General features: G+C 49.3%; 1 protein-coding gene across 5 annotated transcripts in view; it reads left to right on the top strand.

Moving 5' to 3' along the window:
- CAMK1D (calcium/calmodulin dependent protein kinase ID) overlaps positions 1–19,519 on the top strand; it is a 431,007-nt gene extending 411,488 nt beyond the window's left edge. For 4 of the 5 annotated variants that reach the window (XM_053894728.1, XM_019460776.2, XM_053894729.1 and 1 more), the window contains 5 exons: positions 1,616–1,728; positions 3,008–3,086; positions 10,392–10,479; positions 11,629–11,746; positions 13,250–19,519. In XM_053894728.1, the coding sequence (XP_053750703.1) occupies positions 1,616–1,728; positions 3,008–3,086; positions 10,392–10,479; positions 11,629–11,746; positions 13,250–13,368 (517 nt within the window). In that variant the 3' untranslated portion in view covers positions 13,369–19,519. Of the gene's footprint in view, positions 1–1,615; positions 1,729–3,007; positions 3,087–10,391; positions 10,480–11,628; positions 11,751–13,249 lie in introns of all 5 variants that reach the window. The other variant, XM_019460777.2, reaches the window with a different exon arrangement.
- The last annotated feature ends 1,329 nt before the right edge of the window (positions 19,520–20,848 follow it).

The following is a 20,848-nucleotide window of genomic DNA, read 5'->3' as shown; positions in this document are numbered from 1 at the left end:
TCAGTTATTTTCCAAGACGAACTAACATTTTGCTCTGTCTGTTTTTCCTAATATGCACATTTCATTTAGCCCAAATCCTCATTATGGGAAACATTTACATATCCATCTCGCGGCTCCAGCATTTCCTGGGCAGTGAAATATGTGCTCCGTGGTTTCAGAACCCTGGTTCTTACTCATTTTGCCAAAAGCAGCAAATCTTTAAAAATGAAATTTTCCAGGCACTTAGCCCCTAAATCAACCTTGTGGGGATAGATGAGTTTGAAACTTATCGGCCCACAAAACGTCTCACAGCCTTTAAAAATGTCATCAGCCTTCCCCCTGGGTAGTGTGACCGGTGACACCCTGTGTCACAGCCCGAGCAGCTGAAAATGAATGTACCAACCCAGCGTTTTGAACCTTTATTAAGTTTCTTCTTTGCCGACAGCCTAATCCCTCACAGGCCTGTTGATTCCTGTTCATTTGTTCTCATTAAATGGATCTCTATGCTGGAGCCGTGTTTTGAACAAAGTTCAGCTATGGGGGGAGGTTCAGGGCTCGTCTGGGGGCAGAACTCCCACTGCAGCTGTCACCCGCCAGGCTGACGTGGGCCCAGAACCAGCCATGCGGCTCTGTGTCCGGGACTTCTAGAATCCAGCCCTGCCTCCCGCTCTGCCCATCCCTTGCAGCTCCAGACTCTATCTTACCCCTTCCTGGATGTCCAGTCCTGACCAGAGCCTGCGCCTGCCCCATGTGGGTCTCAAGCATGTACTGGATCCTTCCCTAGGTGTCCTAGCCATGCAAACAAGTTGAAACGGGGGGATCATAGAGCCACAGCATCTTAAAGCCAGGAAGAACATTAGGAATTTCTAGTCTGGCCTCCTCATGTTCAAATGAGGAAATCTTGGTCCAGAAAATGCATCATGGCCTGGTAATGCACATCAGTGCAGAAAGCAGGACTGCCTGAGAACCCATGGTCTTATGGGATGAATTGTATTTGGAGCATCTAAGAAACATTTTCACTCCTGTTAGGTTGGTCAGCTGACTGTTGGTACCTCCAGAACTGTATGTGGCTTGCACCAACACCCTAATATAATCTTGTAAACATCAATTTTGAAAGGGTTCGGAGGAAGAGGGGTGATAGCATTATGATTTGTGCCGTCTTCTGCTTTTATATTTATTGTATATTAATGGCCCAAACTGTGACCTTCCAAATACCCAGTTTGGGCATGGTAGGTTGGTAATGTGCATTTTAGGGGAACTTGTGGCAAATTGGTTACCAACCCATCATCTGCTGGGGATAGTATTACAGACAATAAGATGAGAAGCACTTGCACACAGAAGGTTTGGGGGTTGGTTTGGGAGTATACGGGGCTGTGGTTAATAACATGGAAAGGTGGACTTACATGCATGTTTACTTTAGATCATCACCTCTTTGCCACTTATCAAATCACAGTTTTAGCTCTGTGCCGCCTCTGCCCATAGAATGTGTGATTTCTTTGCTCACATGGTACTTGTAACATACACACAGCAGGTTTTCTCAGTTTGGGTGGAAATGGCTCTTCCTTCCGTACAGAATGTCCAGCCGCCGCCATAGATGTGCAGCCACTACAGATCCTTACACTGTCTTGTCTTCCAGGCTCTGCGGCTACCCTCCCTTTTACGATGAAAATGACTCCAAGCTCTTTGAGCAGATCCTCAAGGCGGAATATGAGTTTGACTCGCCCTATTGGGACGACATCTCTGACTCTGGTAGGTATCTCCGCTCCCCATGGGTGGCCCCTGGGACCCTACGTCCAGACCACCTGACTGTGACAGGGCTGGGGGGTTCGGAGTGGTCCTGAGGCTCCCAAGGACGTTTCCTTAGCTTCGTACTTGGACTTGACTTGCCACGTGGAAGATAGGCTGGGGACGTCTGACCTGAGCCAGATTGAGGGACGGGACTGACTCCTCCACCACTCTTAGCCGTGCCCTGATCTGGGCGCTCCAGGACTGAACCAGTATCAGCTAACATTTATTGAGTGCTTATTGTGCCCATGTGCTAGCTTACTTGGTCCTCAGGACAACCTATCCGATAGGTGTTACTATTATCCCCACTTGACAGGTGAATTAACTGAGGCCCCAGAAGTGAAATGCCTTGACTGAAACCACACAGCTAGTAAGTGGCAGATCTGGGATTTGAACCCAAGCCCTCATGCCAGAGCCCACGTCTCAGCTCCTGTGCCACACTGAAACGTTCCCAGAGCCGTTCACCATTTCTTCCTCAGGGATAAAGATCAAAACCAAGGCTCATGTAAACTGACGAATCTCTTGAGCCTCAGTGTCTTCCTGAGGAGGTCAGGATGATAATAATACTCCTCCCTACCAAAGCGGGTGGTGCAAGGATTAAATGAAATAATAAATAGGGCAGAGCCCTGCACTTACCAGTGAGCTGTTCAGATATCGCATTTTATTATTTGAGTTATTTCCTCCTAACTGGAAACACCTGCTTTATTCCTCAGCAAAATTGCATGTTCATCGTGATCGGCTAAGTGGGCCGTGAGGGGGCTCCTGGAGGGCTGTGTATCCACAGGGCCTGCCCAGGACCTGGTGGCCTTGGTAGAGGCCTTGGGGATTTTGTTGAATCAGTGATGTCTGAAACACAGAGAGGACGTCAACAAAGCAGCTCTCTTGGCAGCAGTGAGCTCAGGGAGAGGCATATGATAACAAAGACGTTTGATCTCTGAACCAAAGATGTCACCAGCTGCCAGAGAAGGGCTTTGACTTGGGAAGGCTGGGTCCGACGCCTGGCTTGGCTGCCTCCTCGTTCGCAGTGTCACCTCTTAAGAGTGCCAAGTCTTGGCTTCCCTTTCCCCCAAACACTGATTCCCGCCTGCCTCCCATGTCCAGGTACCCAAGAGGGTTGGGGGGCATGGGAGGGGCTGGTCTGTTTTTCATGTGCCACACAATGTTCCTGAAGGCCTGGTGACATCAGATTGTCACATCACAAGCCACAGACTGATTCCACCCCTTGTGCTTTCTTTTTGAACAGCAAAAGATTTCATTCGGAATCTGATGGAGAAAGATCCAAATAAAAGATACACTTGTGAGCAAGCCGCTCGGCACCCATGGTAAGAAAAATGACCCAGTAGAAGGACCTAATGCCATCCGATGCCTTCCCAGAGTAAAGTCCCTCTTAGCCGCTCTTAATTGTGGAATGATTTCATCTCCAACCAGTGGCTTTCACCCCGTCCCCCAGGCGACACTCGAGCTACTCTGTTCCCTCAGGACACAGTCTTCTGAATGCATGGAGGACAAGCGAAGCATACAAAATGTAGCTGTAGGGTTTTCATTTTACATCAAGTATTTTAGGATCGTTTTTATTGAAGGTCATTCTTCAAGGAGTCATTCAGATTGGAGTTTGATTCCTTGAGCTTACCGTTCAATAGGGAAGTGAATTGATGTTATTCTTCTCCTCATAAGATGCTTTTCATCTTCGTGTGCCTTCAACCCCAGAGGCATTTATCGCTAGTGCATGGTGTTGTGTATGACTACATTTCTCCGCAGTGCCCTTGAAGCCACTTACCAGGTTTGAACCCAGCTTCACGATCCCCTAGGTGTTACTCTGCATTTATACTTTACTTCTCTGAGCCTCCATTTTCTTTACCTTACAATGAGAACGGTGATACCCAGTTTACGGGGCTGATGTAAGAAATAATTGAGATTGTGCCTGTGAAGGGTTTAATACAATGTCTGGCACATAGTAAATGTTTCATTAAGGTATTTTCATTAAACTGCCAGGAGCAGCCATCTGAAAACAAAGACCAGGAATGGCAGAATATGTGGTCTGATGAAAACAAACAGACTTCGACTTCAGGAGAAATTCCCCTAAAAAGCATTCGAGAAAACTGCCCCCTTGTCTATTCTACCCTGTAGCATTTCCTCCAGAGTCTCACACGCTGGTTAGTCTTCCAAAGGGGACCCGCTCAGGGGAGCTTCATGACCTGGTTTCACAGACGGTCCCCAACCCGATGATTTTTTTGACTTTACGACGGTGTGAAAGAGATACACATTCAGTAGAAACTGTACTATAAGCTAAAGTGAGTGGTCTGAGTACGGTTAGGGTAGGCTGGGCTGAGCTCTGATGTTTGGTAGGTGAGGTGTCTTAAAATGCACATTCGATATATGGTATTTTCAACGTCTGATGGATTTATTGGGACTTGGCCCCACGGTAAGTCAAGGAAGATCTGTAACTTAATGTATAACAACAGTTGTCATTTATGGAGCATGAGTTCTGGTTCAGGTACTGTTCTCATTGCGTTAACATATCATCTCATGTTTTTCTTTATAATGGCTCCGTAAGGTAGGTTTTATCTCCATTTCAGAGATAAGAGAATCAATTTAGAGAGACAAGGTAACTAACTTATCCTTAGCCAAGACTGCACAACCACTACCTAGTGGTGAAGCCAGAATGGTTTCCGGGCAGAACTGACTTCAAAATAAGTGCTCTTCACCACCACCCTGTAAAGACCAGTAAAAGGAAGACAGGAAGGGCCGCAGGGAAGGAGAAGATGTTTCTGAATAAGGAGGTAGATTTGATTGTACGTATTTTAATCAGCTTATATAAATGATAGTTTTTAATAAGTTACATTGGACAGCAGGTTAAAGTATAAGGCAATAAAGTTAGTAAAGCTTTTTCTTACTTTATCAACAATTGGAGGAAATGCTTGGGATGAGAGTAGGGGGCAGGGCAGTTTTCTTGCATGCTGTTAAGGGGAATTTCTCCTGAAGTCATACGGCCTTTAAAGCTGCATGAAACTCTATTTTCTCCCAGTTTTGTTGAGATATAGTTGACGGACACTGTATAAGTTTAAGTCTATCATATAGTGTAAGGATTTGGCATTTGTATGTATTGTCAAGTGATTACCACAATAAGTTTAATTAACATCCATCCGCTTACATAGGTACCCTCCCCCCCAGTTTCTTTTCCCTGTGATGAGACCTTTTAGGAGTTACTCTCTTAGAACCATAGCCATCGTGTCGTACATGACACCCCAGCGCGTGCTTATTTTGTACGTACAAGACGTTGGAGATGATCTGACAGAAGAGGAAAAAGAGAACCTCTAAAGAAGGGAAGCAATTTCCTTCCTAGGACTTGTCCACTAATCCGGCCTCGCTGTGTGGAAGACAGGAAGGATCCCCGCTGAGACCTGGTCTCTCCTTCACCAGGTGTTTTTGACGAACAAAAGAAGGGAGAGGGTCTGGCAGAGGCCTTCCAGAGGGGCCGAGTCTCCCTGAGAGAAGGCCTTCGCAGACTGTCCAGGGAGGGGAGGTGTTCCAGGCGGGGCAAGCGGCCTGGGCCTCGCTCAGGAGCCTAAACCCACCTCTGTCCTGGAGCCACCACTCTCAGGTTCCTGGAGGGGGCGTGGGCACAGGAGCGAGGCGGGAGGGCACGAGAAGGAAGACATGGCCGGCAGAGTTCTCTGGGGTAGCCTGCTCGAGGGCAGGTCCCAGCTACCCCCCTCCCAAAGACCAGGAATGGTAGAATATGTGTTACTGCATCTGCGGGCTCCTGAGCTCTGTGGGCCCCTGTGTCAGACTGAAATCATAAATGACAGCAGTGTATATCCTGCAGGGCTTTTCAAGGGATTCGTGACATACAAATAATACAAATAAGAGGACCTAGCACCTAACAGATCTCTGATCTATAGGAGTTGCCCTGAATTTACGACCGTAGGAAGTAATTTGTATTTTCCCTTTGGGCGGTGGGGGCCGCTGACAGGTTTTAAGCCAGGTGATGAGATTTGTGTCTCAGAAAGCTCAACCGGTTGCAGAAGAGAGGCCGAATTGCTGGCCATGGGGCAAGGGAGGCTGGCGGGGAGGTGCGGACTGGAGGCGGAGTGGGGGATGGCCCAGAGAAGGGTGGAGGGGGCCTGTCCGGAGCCACAGGGAGGAAGCAGGATGGAGAACACACTGAGGGGTGGGGAGCCGCAGCTTGGGGCAGAGCGCTGCTGGGACAGAGGGGTCTGAAGTCCTTCCCGAGGTGCCAGGGGGAGGGCCTGGGCGGGTGAGATGCTTCCACTGTGAGGAGCAGGAGGGAGGGCCCAGGAGCCCTCTGTCCCGGTGCTGAAGGTGGGGGCCCTTTGCCGAGTGAGTCTGGAGCCCAGGAAGGGGGTCGGGCTAGAGACAGAGACTTCACAGTTATCTGCTGGGTACGATGTATCCGCGTATCCGCGTGTGAGCTGCACAAATTAATGTCTTTGTACTGTAGAGCTGGGTTTTTGCCAACGCTTTACAATTTTTTTTACGCGCATTTCAAAAATCCCAGGAAGTCAAACATTAGAAAATGGTACCAATGAATGCACTTGACTCAGACATCATTGAAATGCCCCACTGCCTGCATTTATGATATGCCTGTTTCTTTTATGTAAAATTGCTCGGGCTGAGAGCACCTGATTCAACAGAGAGCTGGCAGAAAGTGGGGTAATTATTCCAGGGAGCACAGCTTTATCAACACTATCATTCTAGAAGCTGTGCTCTTGGCACATCGATTATATCCAGAGAACATGATCTCTTATTCTGCACTCGCTCTTCCGGCTGAATCAAGGCTACCAAGAGCCAGGAGGGGCTCTGGAAGTCCCAGACCCCTTTCCTCAGACTCAAAACAGACCGTGCCAGACAGGACAGGGTTCCTTTCAGAGCTGTCTGTGTGTAGGGTGGTTGGACACAGGTCTTTCCTGTGTCCCCCTGATCTTTTAAAAATTTTAAATGTTTGTTCATTTTTGAGAGAGGGAGACATCTGCTTTTGTGAGTGGGGGAGGGGCAGAGAGAGAGAGGGAGACACAGAATCTGAAGCAGACTCCAGGCTCTGAGCTGTCAGCACAGAGCCTGACATGTGGCTAGAACTCACGAGCCAGGAGATTATGACCTGAGCTGAAATTGGACGCTTAACCGACTGAGCCACCCAGGTGCCCCTCCCAAGCCCCTGCCATGAGAGGCTACGGCTTTCTCGTGGCGGCACATGGTGAGGAACCAGCAGCCTGCAGCTGCTGGCCAAAGGTAGGAACTGGCAAGTGGCAGGATGGGAGCCGTTCCTTCTTACAGGGAGGCATCTTGATGGGGTTTGTTCATCTGGTTCGGAGAGTTCTGAACCTCTGTCTCTAGTTGCGTTGACAAGGAAACCAAAGTGGTGACTCTTGGGCATCCATGCCCCAGGCAACACTTGGCAATGTGTCCACCTGGGAGGGGACATCGTGTGTTGGCCAGGCCAGGGTGGCATCTGCAGCCCTCTCCTCAGTGTTCCTGGGTCCCCTCCCCTCTTCTGGGCTCCAGCCAGCCGAGCTCTGGTTGACCGTAGGAATTGGGAAGCAGCCCAGGAGTCTGGGAAACTGGTCTCTGGGGGTACACGGCAGCATCACCAAGCCTGTCCTGAGAAAGTGGCTAGAAAAATGCAAAATCAGACCTATGGAGGTACAGCAGACCACGTACAGAACACAAAAACACCAGAAGGCAAGGAGAGATGAGTTTGATGATTTGGGTGTGGAGAAAGAGAGCAAGAGAGACCTCACAAAGTGTGATGTACACGAATGCCATCTGCATTGTTAGCATGAGGTTAAAACTGGAAAGCAAGGTGGGGTGCCTGGCCGGCTCAGTCGGGAGAGCACGCAACTCTCGATCTTGGGTGTGTGAGTTCAAGCCCCACGCTGTGTGTAGAGATTACTTAAAAATCAAATATTAAAAAAGTAGAAACAAGGGAGATAGGAATGGAATGTGGGCGCCATAGCTTTGTGTGTGTGTGTGTGTGTGTGTGTGTGTGTGTATGTGTATGTGTGTATGTGTGTGCGTGCACAGATTTATAAGGAGATTCCTCTGTGTCGGAGGCATCATTCAATTCCTAGGACCATCAAGGTACTAGAGTCCCTTCCAATTCTAAATTCTAGGATTCTGTGCCTCTGGTGTTGCTGATGGATCATGCTAAAGCCAGGAGCACCGAGCATTGTGAGTGTCATATGTTGTCATTGTAATGTCGCTGGCTCGTGAGCAGCAGTAACCATTTCCATGGCGGTGCCCATTTGAGGAAGATCGTGTGCGGTCATGGGCCAAGGTGGCCTCGCTTCCCCAAGGAGAGTGCCCCAACAGGGGCCTCTGGGCCACGTCTGCCCTGCCTGGTCTTACTCAGCTACAGCACACCCCGGGACTGTGGGAAGCGAGCATGGAACATTCCTAAAATAATTGGAAGTTTGCATTTTCCTTACATCTCAGCCCATGCTAGCCCACAAAGAAGGGAGTTTCCCTGACCCCCTCGCGGGTCTGTTTGGTTTGGAGCGTCGCTCTGCCCTGCGGTGGTGCTCGGCCCAAGGAACCCCGTATTCCTACCACTTCTGCCTGCTCGTTTCCAAGAAAGCACTGGCCACCAATGAGTTGGAATTGGCCTTCTTTTCTGAGGATGTAGCATTTAGAAACGGTGCAGGAGGAAACACTCACATGAATTGTCTAGCAGGAAGAGCTTAATAAAGATGTCTGCAGTCCGCTAACCTTGTTCCTTGGATTTGCCCGCTAGTCTGTTTCTGTGTCATTGATGTGTGTCTGGGGACAGGGGGCGATTGGCAGTCGTTGGAATTGGAAACCTGGTTCTCTTGAGTCAGTTTCTGAGTGTCCCCTTGACTAAGGATTTGCAGCCCCGCTGGGAAAAAGACAGAGCCTATGGTTGGAGGAGCGGGAATATCAGACCGCATTCCAAAGTTGGGCCCTGCCTGGCACAGACTAAACATCACATCCATCAACCATGTTTTCGATTTTAAAGTGAAAGGCTGGGTGGGTGGGGACAGATTTTTCTTCAGGGGTAATCTGTCTGAAGAAGTCCTAAGCTTATTCTTTTCATGTCCCCAAAACAGTTGGACATAATACTGTGGCATCTAGGCTGTTTGGGGTTCAGGGCCATCTGGGTCTGGGAGATGACAGGTTTCCTCACTTCCTTACTAACCAGTCATCTTCCAGCCAGAAAGGATGGTCAGTGTTCCTGGCATCTCTCTCTCTGCCCCTTAACTTTTCAGATGCAAAAAATGATTTCATAGGTAACAGATACCAGCCTAGAATTTAACAGTTTGGTGTTAAATGAAAGGGAAGATGGGGCGCCTGGGTGGCTCAGTGGGTTAAGCGTCCGACTTCGGCTCAGGTCATGATCTCACGGTTCATGAGTTCAAGCCTTGCGTCGGGCTCTGTGCTGACAGCTCAGAGACTGGAGCCTATTTTGGATTCTGTGTCTCCCTCTCTCTTTCTTCCCTTCCCCACTCATGCTCTGTCTCTCTCTCCTCCAAAAATAAACATCAAAAACTTTTTAAAAAATGAAAGGGAAGATACCGAAGGTTCTAAGTGCAAAAAAGAATGAGAGCAAAACACAGCTTCCTCTGAAACTAGGGGAGAAGGCCAGGTGATTAAATGTAGAGCAGGGGTGGTGTCGAGGTTGAGGGGAGTGTGTGGGAGAAGAATGAGCTGCAAGTGACCTCCAGGTGACCAAATGAGCCTGGAGATTGTAAGCTGAGAGAGAGAGGAGGGAGGAGGAAGGGAGGGAAGGAGAGGTGGTAAAGCAGAAGGAGGAAGTCACAGGACGAGGAGGGTAATTCCTAGGTAGTTTCTAAGGACAGAGGTGAAAAGCAGACCCACCCTCTTCCCTGCTGGTGGAAGGCTAATGGAGCAAGCAAGAACTAATGCCCAGTAATATCAGGGACCCAGCTGAATGCAGAGTGGATCCAGTCCTGGTAGTTCAGAGAATTCTTACAGGAAATGCGAGGGAAGATTTGGCAAGCAGGGCTGAGCTGAGGCTGGGCACCCTCTCCCTGAGCATGGAGGAAGTATAGGCGAGAACATGGCAGAGCTTAACTGCTGGAAAGGACCAGAAGGATGCTCTGGGCCCGGGATGTGAGCAGGTCCGTGATGCAGAGGGCCTGGAGAGGGCAGAAGGAAGGGGCCTCTAGCAGGAGAAAGCTGGGAAGACGGCCCTGGGCAGGGATCTGGTGGTCAGACCAGGCAGGAAACACATGTGGGACCTCAGAACTGCAGGTGGAGAGCTGGTGGAGACGGAGACGGAGGGAAAGGAGGGAAAACTGGATTCAAGTTGCCTTGTGGCTTCTGATGTCGCAGGAATTGGGGCCGAAAGGGAAGAAGTGGGAACCAGGCAGAGAGGTCAACGAATCTCTGGGAGGGTGCTGAGTATAGAAGGGGGACAGGACTTGGTGGTGGTGGCAGATGGTGTGCATGTAAGACAAGAGCCACACAGCCTGGAAGGGCAGCGGGAAGCCACCCTCTCAGTGAACCTCAGGACAGGGACGGGGTTGGGGCTTCCCTGGGAAAGCAGTGTGCGACCCGGTGTCAGAGCACCCCGCACCCCGCACCCCTCAAGAAACCCTTTTGAAGAAGCATCTTTGCCTCTGTTTCAGGATCGCTGGTGACACAGCCCTCAACAAAAACATCCACGAGTCTGTCAGTGCCCAGATCCGGAAGAACTTCGCAAAAAGCAAATGGAGAGTAAGTCTTGGGCTCATTACATTTACAATGAGGGGCACCTGGGTGGCTCAGTCAGTTAAGCGTCCAACTCTTGATTTCAGCTCAGGTCATGATCCCAGGGTCATAGGATCGAACCCTGCGTCGGGCTCTGAGCTGACAGCACTGGAGACTGCTTAGGATTCTCTCTCTCTCGCTCTCTCACTCTGTGTGTGTCTCTCTCTCTTCCCCCTCTGCCCTTCCCCCACCTCAAAAAAATTTTTTTTGCGATGAATTGAACCACCCCCATGAAACTTGCCCTACAGTTGGAGCATTTATTATTTCTCAAGGTTACTATCACCCGAGTTTGATGAAAGTCCCCAGAGCCTCACCCAAATAATCTTGCTAATTTTAACTAATAACCATTAAGACTCAAAGGGGATGTCATGGTGTGGGAGGGATGAAGTATGGCTTTAATATTTCCCCTCTGTGATTCAAAAATAGCAATAGTGTCAGCCCTTACTCATTTGCTGTTTCTTAAGAACATAATTCCTGTTGTCTTCCTTTCTGCTGCTGGAACTTTGACTGGCTGACTTTTATGAAAGTGATAGGAAAGGGGGTGGGGAAAGACAGGGAATCTGAGTTGAACTCATCGATATTTTCGGCTAAAAATGTGATGGAGTTATACCACTGAGCTTTCCTGGTCATCGACTGGTTACCCAAACCCTACGTTCTAATCAGTGCGTGGAAACAAAATTAATTCCACTGACCTGCTTTATTCGGAGGAAATGCTATTAGTTAGGACACAAGCACTAATAATAGGAAAATTAAAACTACCTTAAAGCATCACCTTTTAAGAGACCATCTTACTAGAATACACCTTTTATTCTAAAAGTCACTTCCCTTAAATGACGGAGAGTATTGGTTTACATTTATCCTCTACGTTTACTATGTCTAAAGAGGAGTATTTGTTTAAATCTCCAGAAAACATTTCGGTGGGGGCGAGGGGTGCAAAACATTAGCATCGTTTTGGAAGAAGGGGCAAGACAAGCTTCCTTTCTAAAGTATCATGAGAACGTTTTAAGAAGCTGAAAATGGTTGGGGTAAGTAAGAAGAAACAACCAGACACAGTCTGAGTCTTTTCTAATTAGCTGGACTATTGTGTCTGCCTTTTTTCCCTTTCTTAAATTTCAGCAAGCATTTAATGCCACGGCCGTTGTGAGACACATGAGGAAACTCCATCTCGGCAGCAGCCTGGACAGTTCAAATGCAAGCGTTTCAAGCAGCCTCAGTTTGGCCAGCCAAAAAGATTGTGCGTATGTAGCAAAGACAGAACTTTCCAACTGGCGTGTCAGACAGATCTGGGGTGGGGAGGCGAGCACAGTCCTTTGTGAGCTCCTGGTGTCAGGCACTTCTGATTTAATTCCTCTCGTGGCATGTCCCCCAGCAACCCTGGGACGTTATTTAATTTTAAAGAATGTTTTCGAAACGTTTAATTATTCGATACACACACAACCGTAGGTATGATGAGTTCCATTTTTAGATGGGAAATCTGTGGCTCAAGCGCTGCACAGCCATACCTGTCTGGACAAGAGCCCAGACACTTTCGGATCCGTCTCCTTCCCCCGAGGCTCGCTTGTCGCTGCGCGTCATTCTTAGGGGTTGAGGAAAGGGTGGCAGAGACTCGTGACAGCCTGATCTCATTGGCTTTTAATACCTACTTTTTGATGAGGAGGATGATGCTTGGAGCTGAATTATATGATGTGCACTGGCTTTGCAGTCAGAGTAATAGTAAGAATATTTCACTTTCATCTTTGTGTTAGGCTGTTACATCATTGAGGGCATGTAACATACTCTATTTCTCTCCCCTACTCCCCACCGCTCCCTGGTCTATTTATCTTAATCCCATAGTAGGCCATCTCAGGGGCTTCTGTCCCCCTCAGGGCAGTTGCCTTGATGGTCCCTATTGGCCCTCATCTCCCTGATCACTGAAACCCTTCAGCTTGGTCCCCCTCTGGGCATCACATTCCATCCCATGACCCTCAGAAAAGGGTTCCCTCCCTCTCTAAATAGTCATCCCATCTCATTTGGGAATGTGAGCCCGTCCGTTTTGCCTGGAAATCTCCATGCGCGTCCCCTGACCCAACCGCACGCTGTGGTAGACCCACACTTAATGGATCTCCCCGCGTCGGAGCCTGTAAAGGTCACCGGGAACTATGCTACCGGAGCTGAGCTGCGGGATACTCGTCCCACATCAGTGTTTTCTGATGCCACCGCATACTCTCAGGGAGCATAGTAGGGCGGTGTGTGAGCAATTTTTCTAGGCCGGGGCTGCTGGAATTGGAGGAAGAGGCAAACGGCCCCATTTCGATGTGCTCTGTGTCACAGCTGGTCCTTAGCCAGGAGTACAGACCACACACGAAATGGGTCGGCAGAGAGATCACATTCTGTCTTCACTCCTCAAACCTCTACTCATGGGGCCTGTTATAAACAACAGTATGTATTCAACACCTAGCCTGCAGCCTAGTACATAGTGAGTGCTCGGTGAGTGGTACCTACCCTGTTACGGATGCCAAACCATGTCATGTTCAAATACAAAGCAGTCAGCAGCGTCAGAGCTAGAACAGGAGGGAAGAGTTGTGTCTAGGAAGAAAGCATTTCAAGGACACATTGCAAAGGTTTTCCTACAGGTAGGTGAACATTTAGAGACAGGAGTGTAAGAGTTCGCCGTCCCCCCAAACCCTGGAGTGGGAAAGGGGAGCGAATACTTTCTTCTGAAGCTTCGACCCCCTTGTGTCCACTGTCCCCCTTGCAGGTCTGGCACCCTCCACGCTCTGTAGTTTCATTTCTTCTTCATCCGGGGTCTCAGGAGTGGGGGCGGAGCGGAGACCGAGGCCCGCCACTGTGACCACAGTGCACTCCGGGAGCAAGTGACTGGCTCTGGAGGTGGGGCCCAAGGGCGGGGCCGGGGAAGGGGGCCCCCACCGCCCCCGCGGGGCCGCCAGCGCCACCAGCCGCTCCAGAGTGATCCCACCTTGCATGGTGCGCCTTCCTGCACAGGACTGGAAGACAGAAGTTTTTTATGGCCATATTTTATACTGCAATTCTGAAGTGTTCGTTTCTCACAAACTGTACTGACTCAAGGGAGCTGACGTGATAGGATCTGGTGCTGTACATATGAATCTTGCAAAGCTCTGATAGAACGGACCTCCCTCGTCCTCTTTCCCAACCGTCGTCACTTCTGCTCTTCTAGGTGTGGGGAACCGTCTATGTTGTATTTTTTCATTAATGACAAAAAAGGTTTCAACTGGATTATTTAAGTCTTGGTAAATATTGCGCATTAGGGTTTTATTTTTTACCCTTTAAGAAACATGCCCTTCTGATCTTTACTTCTTAGTCACATGACCTGTATCTTTTGCTTATCAGTAGTTGAGTTTTATGTTAACCTTTAAGAGAGGTGTTTTGTTTTGTTTTTTTCCCTCCAAGGGGAATGTAAAGGTATTTTTAAAAATTCTAATAAGAGGATCGAGAATCTGTCTCCAAGGCGAAGAGTGCACTTTACTTCTATTTTTTCCTCCTTCTCTCCCCTTCCCTGGAGAGGCAGCTCTTTAAGAAAACAACTCAGCAGTCCAGTGAGGCTGCCTTGTCTCCAGGGCCGCCTGGGGAGGGAACGTGCAGAAGACCTTTTCCAACAGCCCTTCCAGCATGCCCCTGGCCAACCAGAGACCCTAGGGGCCTTCACCGTCAGTGGTCAGAAATAAAGAAGCCTGCTCCCCCAAGACTGAAGCTAAACTTCAGAGGCTTCACTTGCTGTGAAGGAGATGCCCACCCGGCAAGGATATAAGAGCCTCCCTTCCAGAAGGAACCAGACGCCATTTTGGTTAAAGGGAATGTCTCACACAGCTTATATTTCTCACGAGGGTAACACAGAAAAGTCTGCTCTCAGCTATGCAGTTTTAAAGTTAATCTCTCTCGCGCTCTCTCTCTCTCTGTTTTTTAAAAATGCATTTCTAATCTTACACTTAAAATGGCCTCCAACTCACACAAGTTGTTTCTGCAGATTTTTACCCTGTTCTTCTATGAATGTTACCCAGGCGAGGAGAGGGAAGTGGCCTTGGAAAAGAGTCCATTTATCTGGGGTGGTAAGGAGAGGTGACCTGCCAGGCAAGCAGGACACTGGCCAGCGCGGTGATGGCCAGCCAGCACTCGCAGCCCTCCCTCTGACCGGGGCAGTCTGAAAACCAAAGACCCGTAGTGGTGGTGTCACCAAAGGTGCCAGTTGCCTGGGATTTAAGAATTTCTTGGGAAGTAGAACTTACATTGCTAAAACTGGCAATGTCCCAGGCAAAGCGGGCAGCGTTGTTTACCCATGTGATGCATAGGTGTGCAGGGTAGAGCACGGCGTGAAACCCAGGGCAAACCACTTCCCAAGGGGGCCTTGAGGATGCTCTCTTGCAGAGGCTTGCAGGTGGCTCCAAATGCTAGGTTTGCAAAAGCCCTCCCTTGACCCCCTGCCCACCATAATACCGTGAGTCTGCATTTCACACCGTCAGCCTCAAGCCTGCCATGAGTCCCTGTAGGTCTGCCCGATGGCACAACAACTCTACTGGCTGTGGTCCTCCTGCCCATCTCCTATAGCTAGCCACATTCAGCAGGTCCTGTTGGTCAAGCCGTCTTGTGGTCAAGCCACACCTATGCCTGTGTCCAGGCCAAATATTTAGTGATAGCCACGCCCCGCCCCCCCCCCCCCACACACATACACACCATGTTTCTAGGCTCAGCAGCTCCATTCTGCCTCCATTAGTATGGCAGTGCAGGTACGTATAAGAGCAGACAGGAAGACAGACAGCTGGTCTACCCTGTACCCAACATGCATCATATGCACCCAGCCCCTTGGCAGGAATCCCACTTGGCATCTGCCACACATGCATCCAGAGCGAAAATCAGGCTGTCGCTCTTCACGATTAATAAAAAAACCTAAAAAAGTCTATAAGATGACCATAGACCGAGTTGAGAAGCAGGTATTGTGTGAGTTGGATAAGTGTCAATGCCATGCCCGCAGAGGGAAAATGGCGTGAATATTACAGAGTATCAGAAAACTGTGGTCTCTCTCCGGGGGCTTTATTAGGGTGTTGCTTATGAACAAGTATAATGGAACGTTCCTGTTTCTACAGTACAAGAAAACAAGGAATTAGATGTAACAGGGTGATAATGTGCCCAAGTCTGGTACCTGTGATGTGTGCCTGACTGGTTATCCGTTCTTCGCACCTTGTACTAGGTGCAGTCAGTTGCATTTGGAGGGCAACTTCTGAAGCCAAATTCTCTCATGGGTGATTAGATTATTTCCTAGAGCTGATATTTGGGGTGTACCTTCTATTCAATTAGTTTGAAGGTATGTCTCACCAAGAAGTGCAGAACAGGCAGGAGATGAGGCCCTGTGGCCAGCGTCCTCTTTGTGGTTCAGATGAGCCTGTGGCTGCGCTTGGCCTGGAATGCGTCAACAACACAGTGTGATGTGTAGGGACAGGTTTCCGCTCAAAAGCCAACTCTGTTGAACTTGACATCAGGCAAATCCATTCTGTCGCAGTGCCACTGGACTTAGGCTATTTCCTATCGTTTTAGGAAGAGAGGAAAATAAACCCAGAATGTGCCTTTTGTTAAGACCTGCCGAGCAGGGTGGCTAAATCCCGGGACCCTTGCTGATGTCAGATCCCGCCAGTCGTAGCTGAGCCTTTCATACATGCCCACAGCTTCCACTCGCTGTGGAAGCCAGCATGTGGCCGAGGCTAACAGATGGCCACCAGCTCCATCACAGGCTTCCTTTCAACCCCAGCCCCTCCCCCCACCATTGGTCTCCTCACCTTCTCAGAGCTAGTGGATTTTTTTTTTTTCATTTGAATATGACGTTTTGAACTATCCTTGAGTGGTCTTTCTCTCAGCCGCCCTGTCTGTCCCTCCTCCTCTTCCCCACTTTTCATCTCATCAGTGAGGCAACAGGCAAAGCCATCACTGGTCTGAAATGAGCAGTGAGTGCTCGCCCACATGGGGCCCCCACATGACCAGCTGCTTTTTGCTCTTAAGCAGGGTACCCTGGGGTCTGGACTGCTCACTGCTTTCCCTCAGTACACTGCAGCCTGGGGTATTGGGTTGGGATGGGGTAAAGGCAGCTGGATCTGAGAGGGCAGGGAATGCCTACGGGGAGCACACAGGGCCACAGAAAGCCCTTGGGAAAAGAAGAAGGTGCCCAGATAGATTGACAACTAGTCCAGGACAGTGCATGGCCATTGTGGCAGCAGGTCTTACCATCTCCTACTGCCTCTGACCCCATAAGAGAACAGCAGGATAATGTTCCCCTTCATGTCTCCTTTTTAAAGAAAAGAGCCATGTAAAAAGCATACCAAAAAAACAAATGAACAAACAAACAAAAAACCAAAAAGCATGTGTGGCTTAGTGTTGTTGACTATGGCAATGATTCTGGTCACTTCTAAAATCCCACCTCACAAGCAGGGAGCAGTTTCATATCCCCACACAAGAGCTTATCTCCTTTGAGAGGGTCCCACTCTCCAACTAGCTGTCAGCACAATGTCCAAGGAACTCAGTAGTCCACCGTGGGGCAAAGCAAGATGGCTTGGTCAATGGGCAAGACTCTGGCACTTAGGAAGCATTGGCCGTCTGATGGCAGGGACTTGGCATATGACCCTCAGACTCATTTGCCTGCCAGGCACTGACCTCATCCTGTTCATTTACCTACCTTGGTGTCCAGCCTATCCTGGATGGGTTGTGGGTGGGAGAGGGGAACTCCCCTTTAGAACAAAGGTCAAGAACACCAGGGACAAAGGGGAGGGAGCCCAACTGACCCCTCCTGAAAGGGGGTTGACCCTCTCTCTCTCGAGGAGTGACAGCTTCATCTGATTTACCCATTGGGATTTGACATTCTATGAGTAATTTTCAACAGAAAGAAAAGACCATTTCCAGTGGGGATGACTCAGCATGTTAAGGCTCTGGCCACCAGGGCTCCGCGGCCCACACAGAGCTCTAGGTAGGGTTGCTTCCTCGCACTGGAGAAGCCAGGCAGGAACCATGGCCCCAGGGCTGGAGACAGGAGAGCTAGGGTGACTGCCTCTGTGTTACAGCCAGCAACACCCCCTCCTCTGTGTGACTCCCAGGGTTTCCTTTGGCTGTGCAAAAGGAAAGCAAGGGCCAGCAAAGGGCAGATCCTCCCATTTCATAAGCAGAACTAAGATGTACTCTTTCCCAGGGTCACACGCTCACTTCTGGCAAATGAAACGAAGGCCCTCTGATTCAACCGATGCACGAAACCTTTGCATGTTCTTCTGAACCAGTACTATTCCGCGTTCTGTCCCCCCTCCCTCGGCAGAGTTTGCCTTTTCCTTAAACACATTCCAGACCAAACACTGTTCAGTTTGTTTCAAAAAAAAGAAAAGGTGTATACCTGTATGGAACCCACCATTTTTTGTGGGGAGGGGGCACCCGGCTGCAAACGTACCTGACATTTGCACACAAGGGTTCCAACCCTTTGGTTTTCAGAGTTGAAAATGTTGAGATAGCAAAGGCGAATTGGACAAAGTCCGAAAAGGGGGAGGGGGCTTATTTCCTGAAGACCCCAAGAAAGGCAGCCTGCAGATGAGCTAGCCTGAAGAGCTCTCCTGTGGACGGCGGGCAGGGAGGAGAAGGAGGAAGACAGAAGCCCAGGCCCCCTTCCGCCCCTACCGTCCTTGTGGCCCCAAGTGCATCACGGTCCGCAGCCTGGGCCAGGGCGCAAGAGCCCGGCCCCACTGTGAAGTCGGCCCCGCATGCCGGCCAAGGCCCGGCCCGCCGCCTGCTCCGTGCTGACCCCGACCCGAAGGAGCAGCAGCGCTTCCAGGCCGGCCTTCCCCACCACCTGCGGCTGCGGCTGCAGCGGCTCGGCTTTTGGCTCCGGGGTGGGGGGGTGGGGGGCTCCGCTTCTGCAAACCCAAAGGCTGTGCATTCAGCAGCCAAGCCCGCTGCATGTGGCTGCCAGGTCTGGTTTCGTGGACAAAGTGTGGAATGGCTTCTCGGTGTCTGTATCTTTCTACACCAAAGGGACAAACTGTTCCGTTCACCCTTTGTACTTATGCTGCTTCTGCATTTGCCAGATCTACTTTTAACCTTTTGGTCCCCAGGGAACTTCTCATACAGTGATTATGTCTTCTGATTATTTACTGAATTATTTTACTTAGAGGTGATTTTATTTTCTTATGGACAGGAAAAAAAAAAAAAGAGGAGTGTGTGAGGCTTCGGTCATAGAGATGAGTCACCACCAGGGACCCCAAAGCCCCAAACACTAAGTAAATTACTCCTCAAAGGGAAATCTTCATCTGGACAGACTGAGATTGTCAGGCCGTCCTGCCAGCCTTGCACTTGACAGGCAGGGGACGGGGCAGGGCGGGCAGCCGGGCTTTGCAGAGAGAGAAGGAAGGAACTGGAGCGCATCGCTTGTTTGGACATTGGTCATACACACAGAGGCCTGTCCCCCTCCTTCCGGGGCCCTGGCATCAGAGTCATGACATGCCATCCAATGACAGCAGAGAGACTACAGCATCTTTGTTTCAAAAGACGGGTGGCTTGTTTCAGAGAACATTTAGCTGAGTGCCACATTCAAGTTGGACGACATAAAAGACACGTTCCGTCCAGAATAAAATTTGGAACAATTTCTAAATTGGCTGTAGTCAACTACACATAATGTCACTGCCCTTCTCGGAGCCCTCCCACCAGCGAGCGAGCATGTTTTCCAAAAGCTTACAGCGACGAATCCAGGAATGTCCCTGCGTCTATTATTATGAGGCTTGTGATTGGTTCAATTTTTCCATAAAAAACACGTTCGTCCCAAAGAAGGGAAACTGTGCATTTATTCCATGCATGTAACACTCTGCAAGAAGTTTAACCCACCTAGGTTTGCGGCACTGCAAAATTGTTCATGGGCCTATGTAGCAAATGATTCTCTGCCTTGACAATCATGTACACATATCAAGATTTCTATCATAATGATAACGAGATTGATGACTTCTTGTTTTCCTCCAATAAAGACAATTAATCACCTTCAGATGTATGTGGTTTGTTTCCTTCATAAAGAGCAGGAGGGGGTTGTGCTAACAGCTCTCTTCTCCTCTTTGCAGAGTTTGGATTGGAGGGAAGGGAGTTTGAACCCCTGGAAACACATAGGGTTCCCTAAATATTTTATGTCACCCGCCCAATGAGCCTGAAGTGCCAGGGACAGGAAGGGGCGGGCAGATCTTGGCTTCAGGACCCAGGGAGGGTGCCCCACTTTACAAAGCTCTCCTTTTCATTGCTGCTGCAGAAAATGGCTGGTGTGCGCCCATTAACTCAAATTGCACTAGCTGGATATTGAGTTGCTTAGAGGAAAAGCCGATTTCTGGGAACCCCTCTCTGAGTAGGGGGTGAGCGGGCACACGCCTCTACCTGTATTTTTGCTCAGCACAGCTTTGGAGTTCTCCATGCCCCCCAAAAGACTCATTCTGAGCAGAAGGCTGCCTGCTATCTTTCTTTCTTGGGGGCGTGGGGGGTGAGGCTGCGTTTCATAGGTCACCAAACATATGGTGGGGACTAGCTCTGATGACCAGACAATTCCTCCTATCTAAATGGTAAGTGGCTATTTGCAGGGGGAAATGAACTGGACGTGTGTTAGAGAAATGTAGAATTAACGCTGTCCCAGCAGCCATATCAGATGAAACGGCATGGGCCGTTGTGGATCTAAGTGAGCCCCAAAGAAATATGGTGCGCACCATCGGACGTCTAGTCTTTTCTGATTTGATTATGGCGTCTCTTAGCCCAGACCCTAACTATAAAGCATATGAAAGCAAAGGGGTCATTCAGGGGGTTCATAGGTGACATTGTTGATGCAAATTTTTGGACCAAAAAGAACTTTGGTAACCTAACCACCTTTGAAAACTCTTTGTAAGGATTTATTAAAGAGAGGACTTGCCAAGTGTGACTGAAAATTTAGCCAAAGCAAATGCGCTGAAGTATAAAATGAATCCTGATAGAAAGCTGGTGTTTATAAATGCCTTAGAGTTGAAATGTTTCAGGTCAATTTTTTTTTTTGTACTTGGCTCCAGGCACATTGACCAAGCAAGTTTCTCTGTCCTTCCTAGATTTACCTAGCCTCCAGGCACCGAAGTTCACTCCAAATTTCCTATATTTTCCAGCTAACATTTGGTCTTACACATTCTCTTGTGAATCATTGATCATAATGCACTTAGGAGCTGACAGTACAAGAAAAAGGAAAGACTTCTTACATAGTTACAGGATTGTGCCTCCGGAAAAGAGCTACGCCTGATCACAGCAGGCACAGAGCTTAATGGCAAGAGGGGGTACAGATTGTGTACACCCCAATCCTGATTCTCCACGCCCC

The sequence above is a fragment of the Panthera pardus genome, unplaced genomic scaffold (genome assembly GCF_024362965.1).
Source record: "Panthera pardus isolate Hobbes unplaced genomic scaffold, ASM2436296v1 HiC_scaffold_6, whole genome shotgun sequence".
Classification (NCBI taxonomy): domain Eukaryota; kingdom Metazoa; phylum Chordata; class Mammalia; order Carnivora; family Felidae; genus Panthera; species Panthera pardus.
This window is presented reverse-complemented; position numbering and strand designations above follow the sequence as displayed.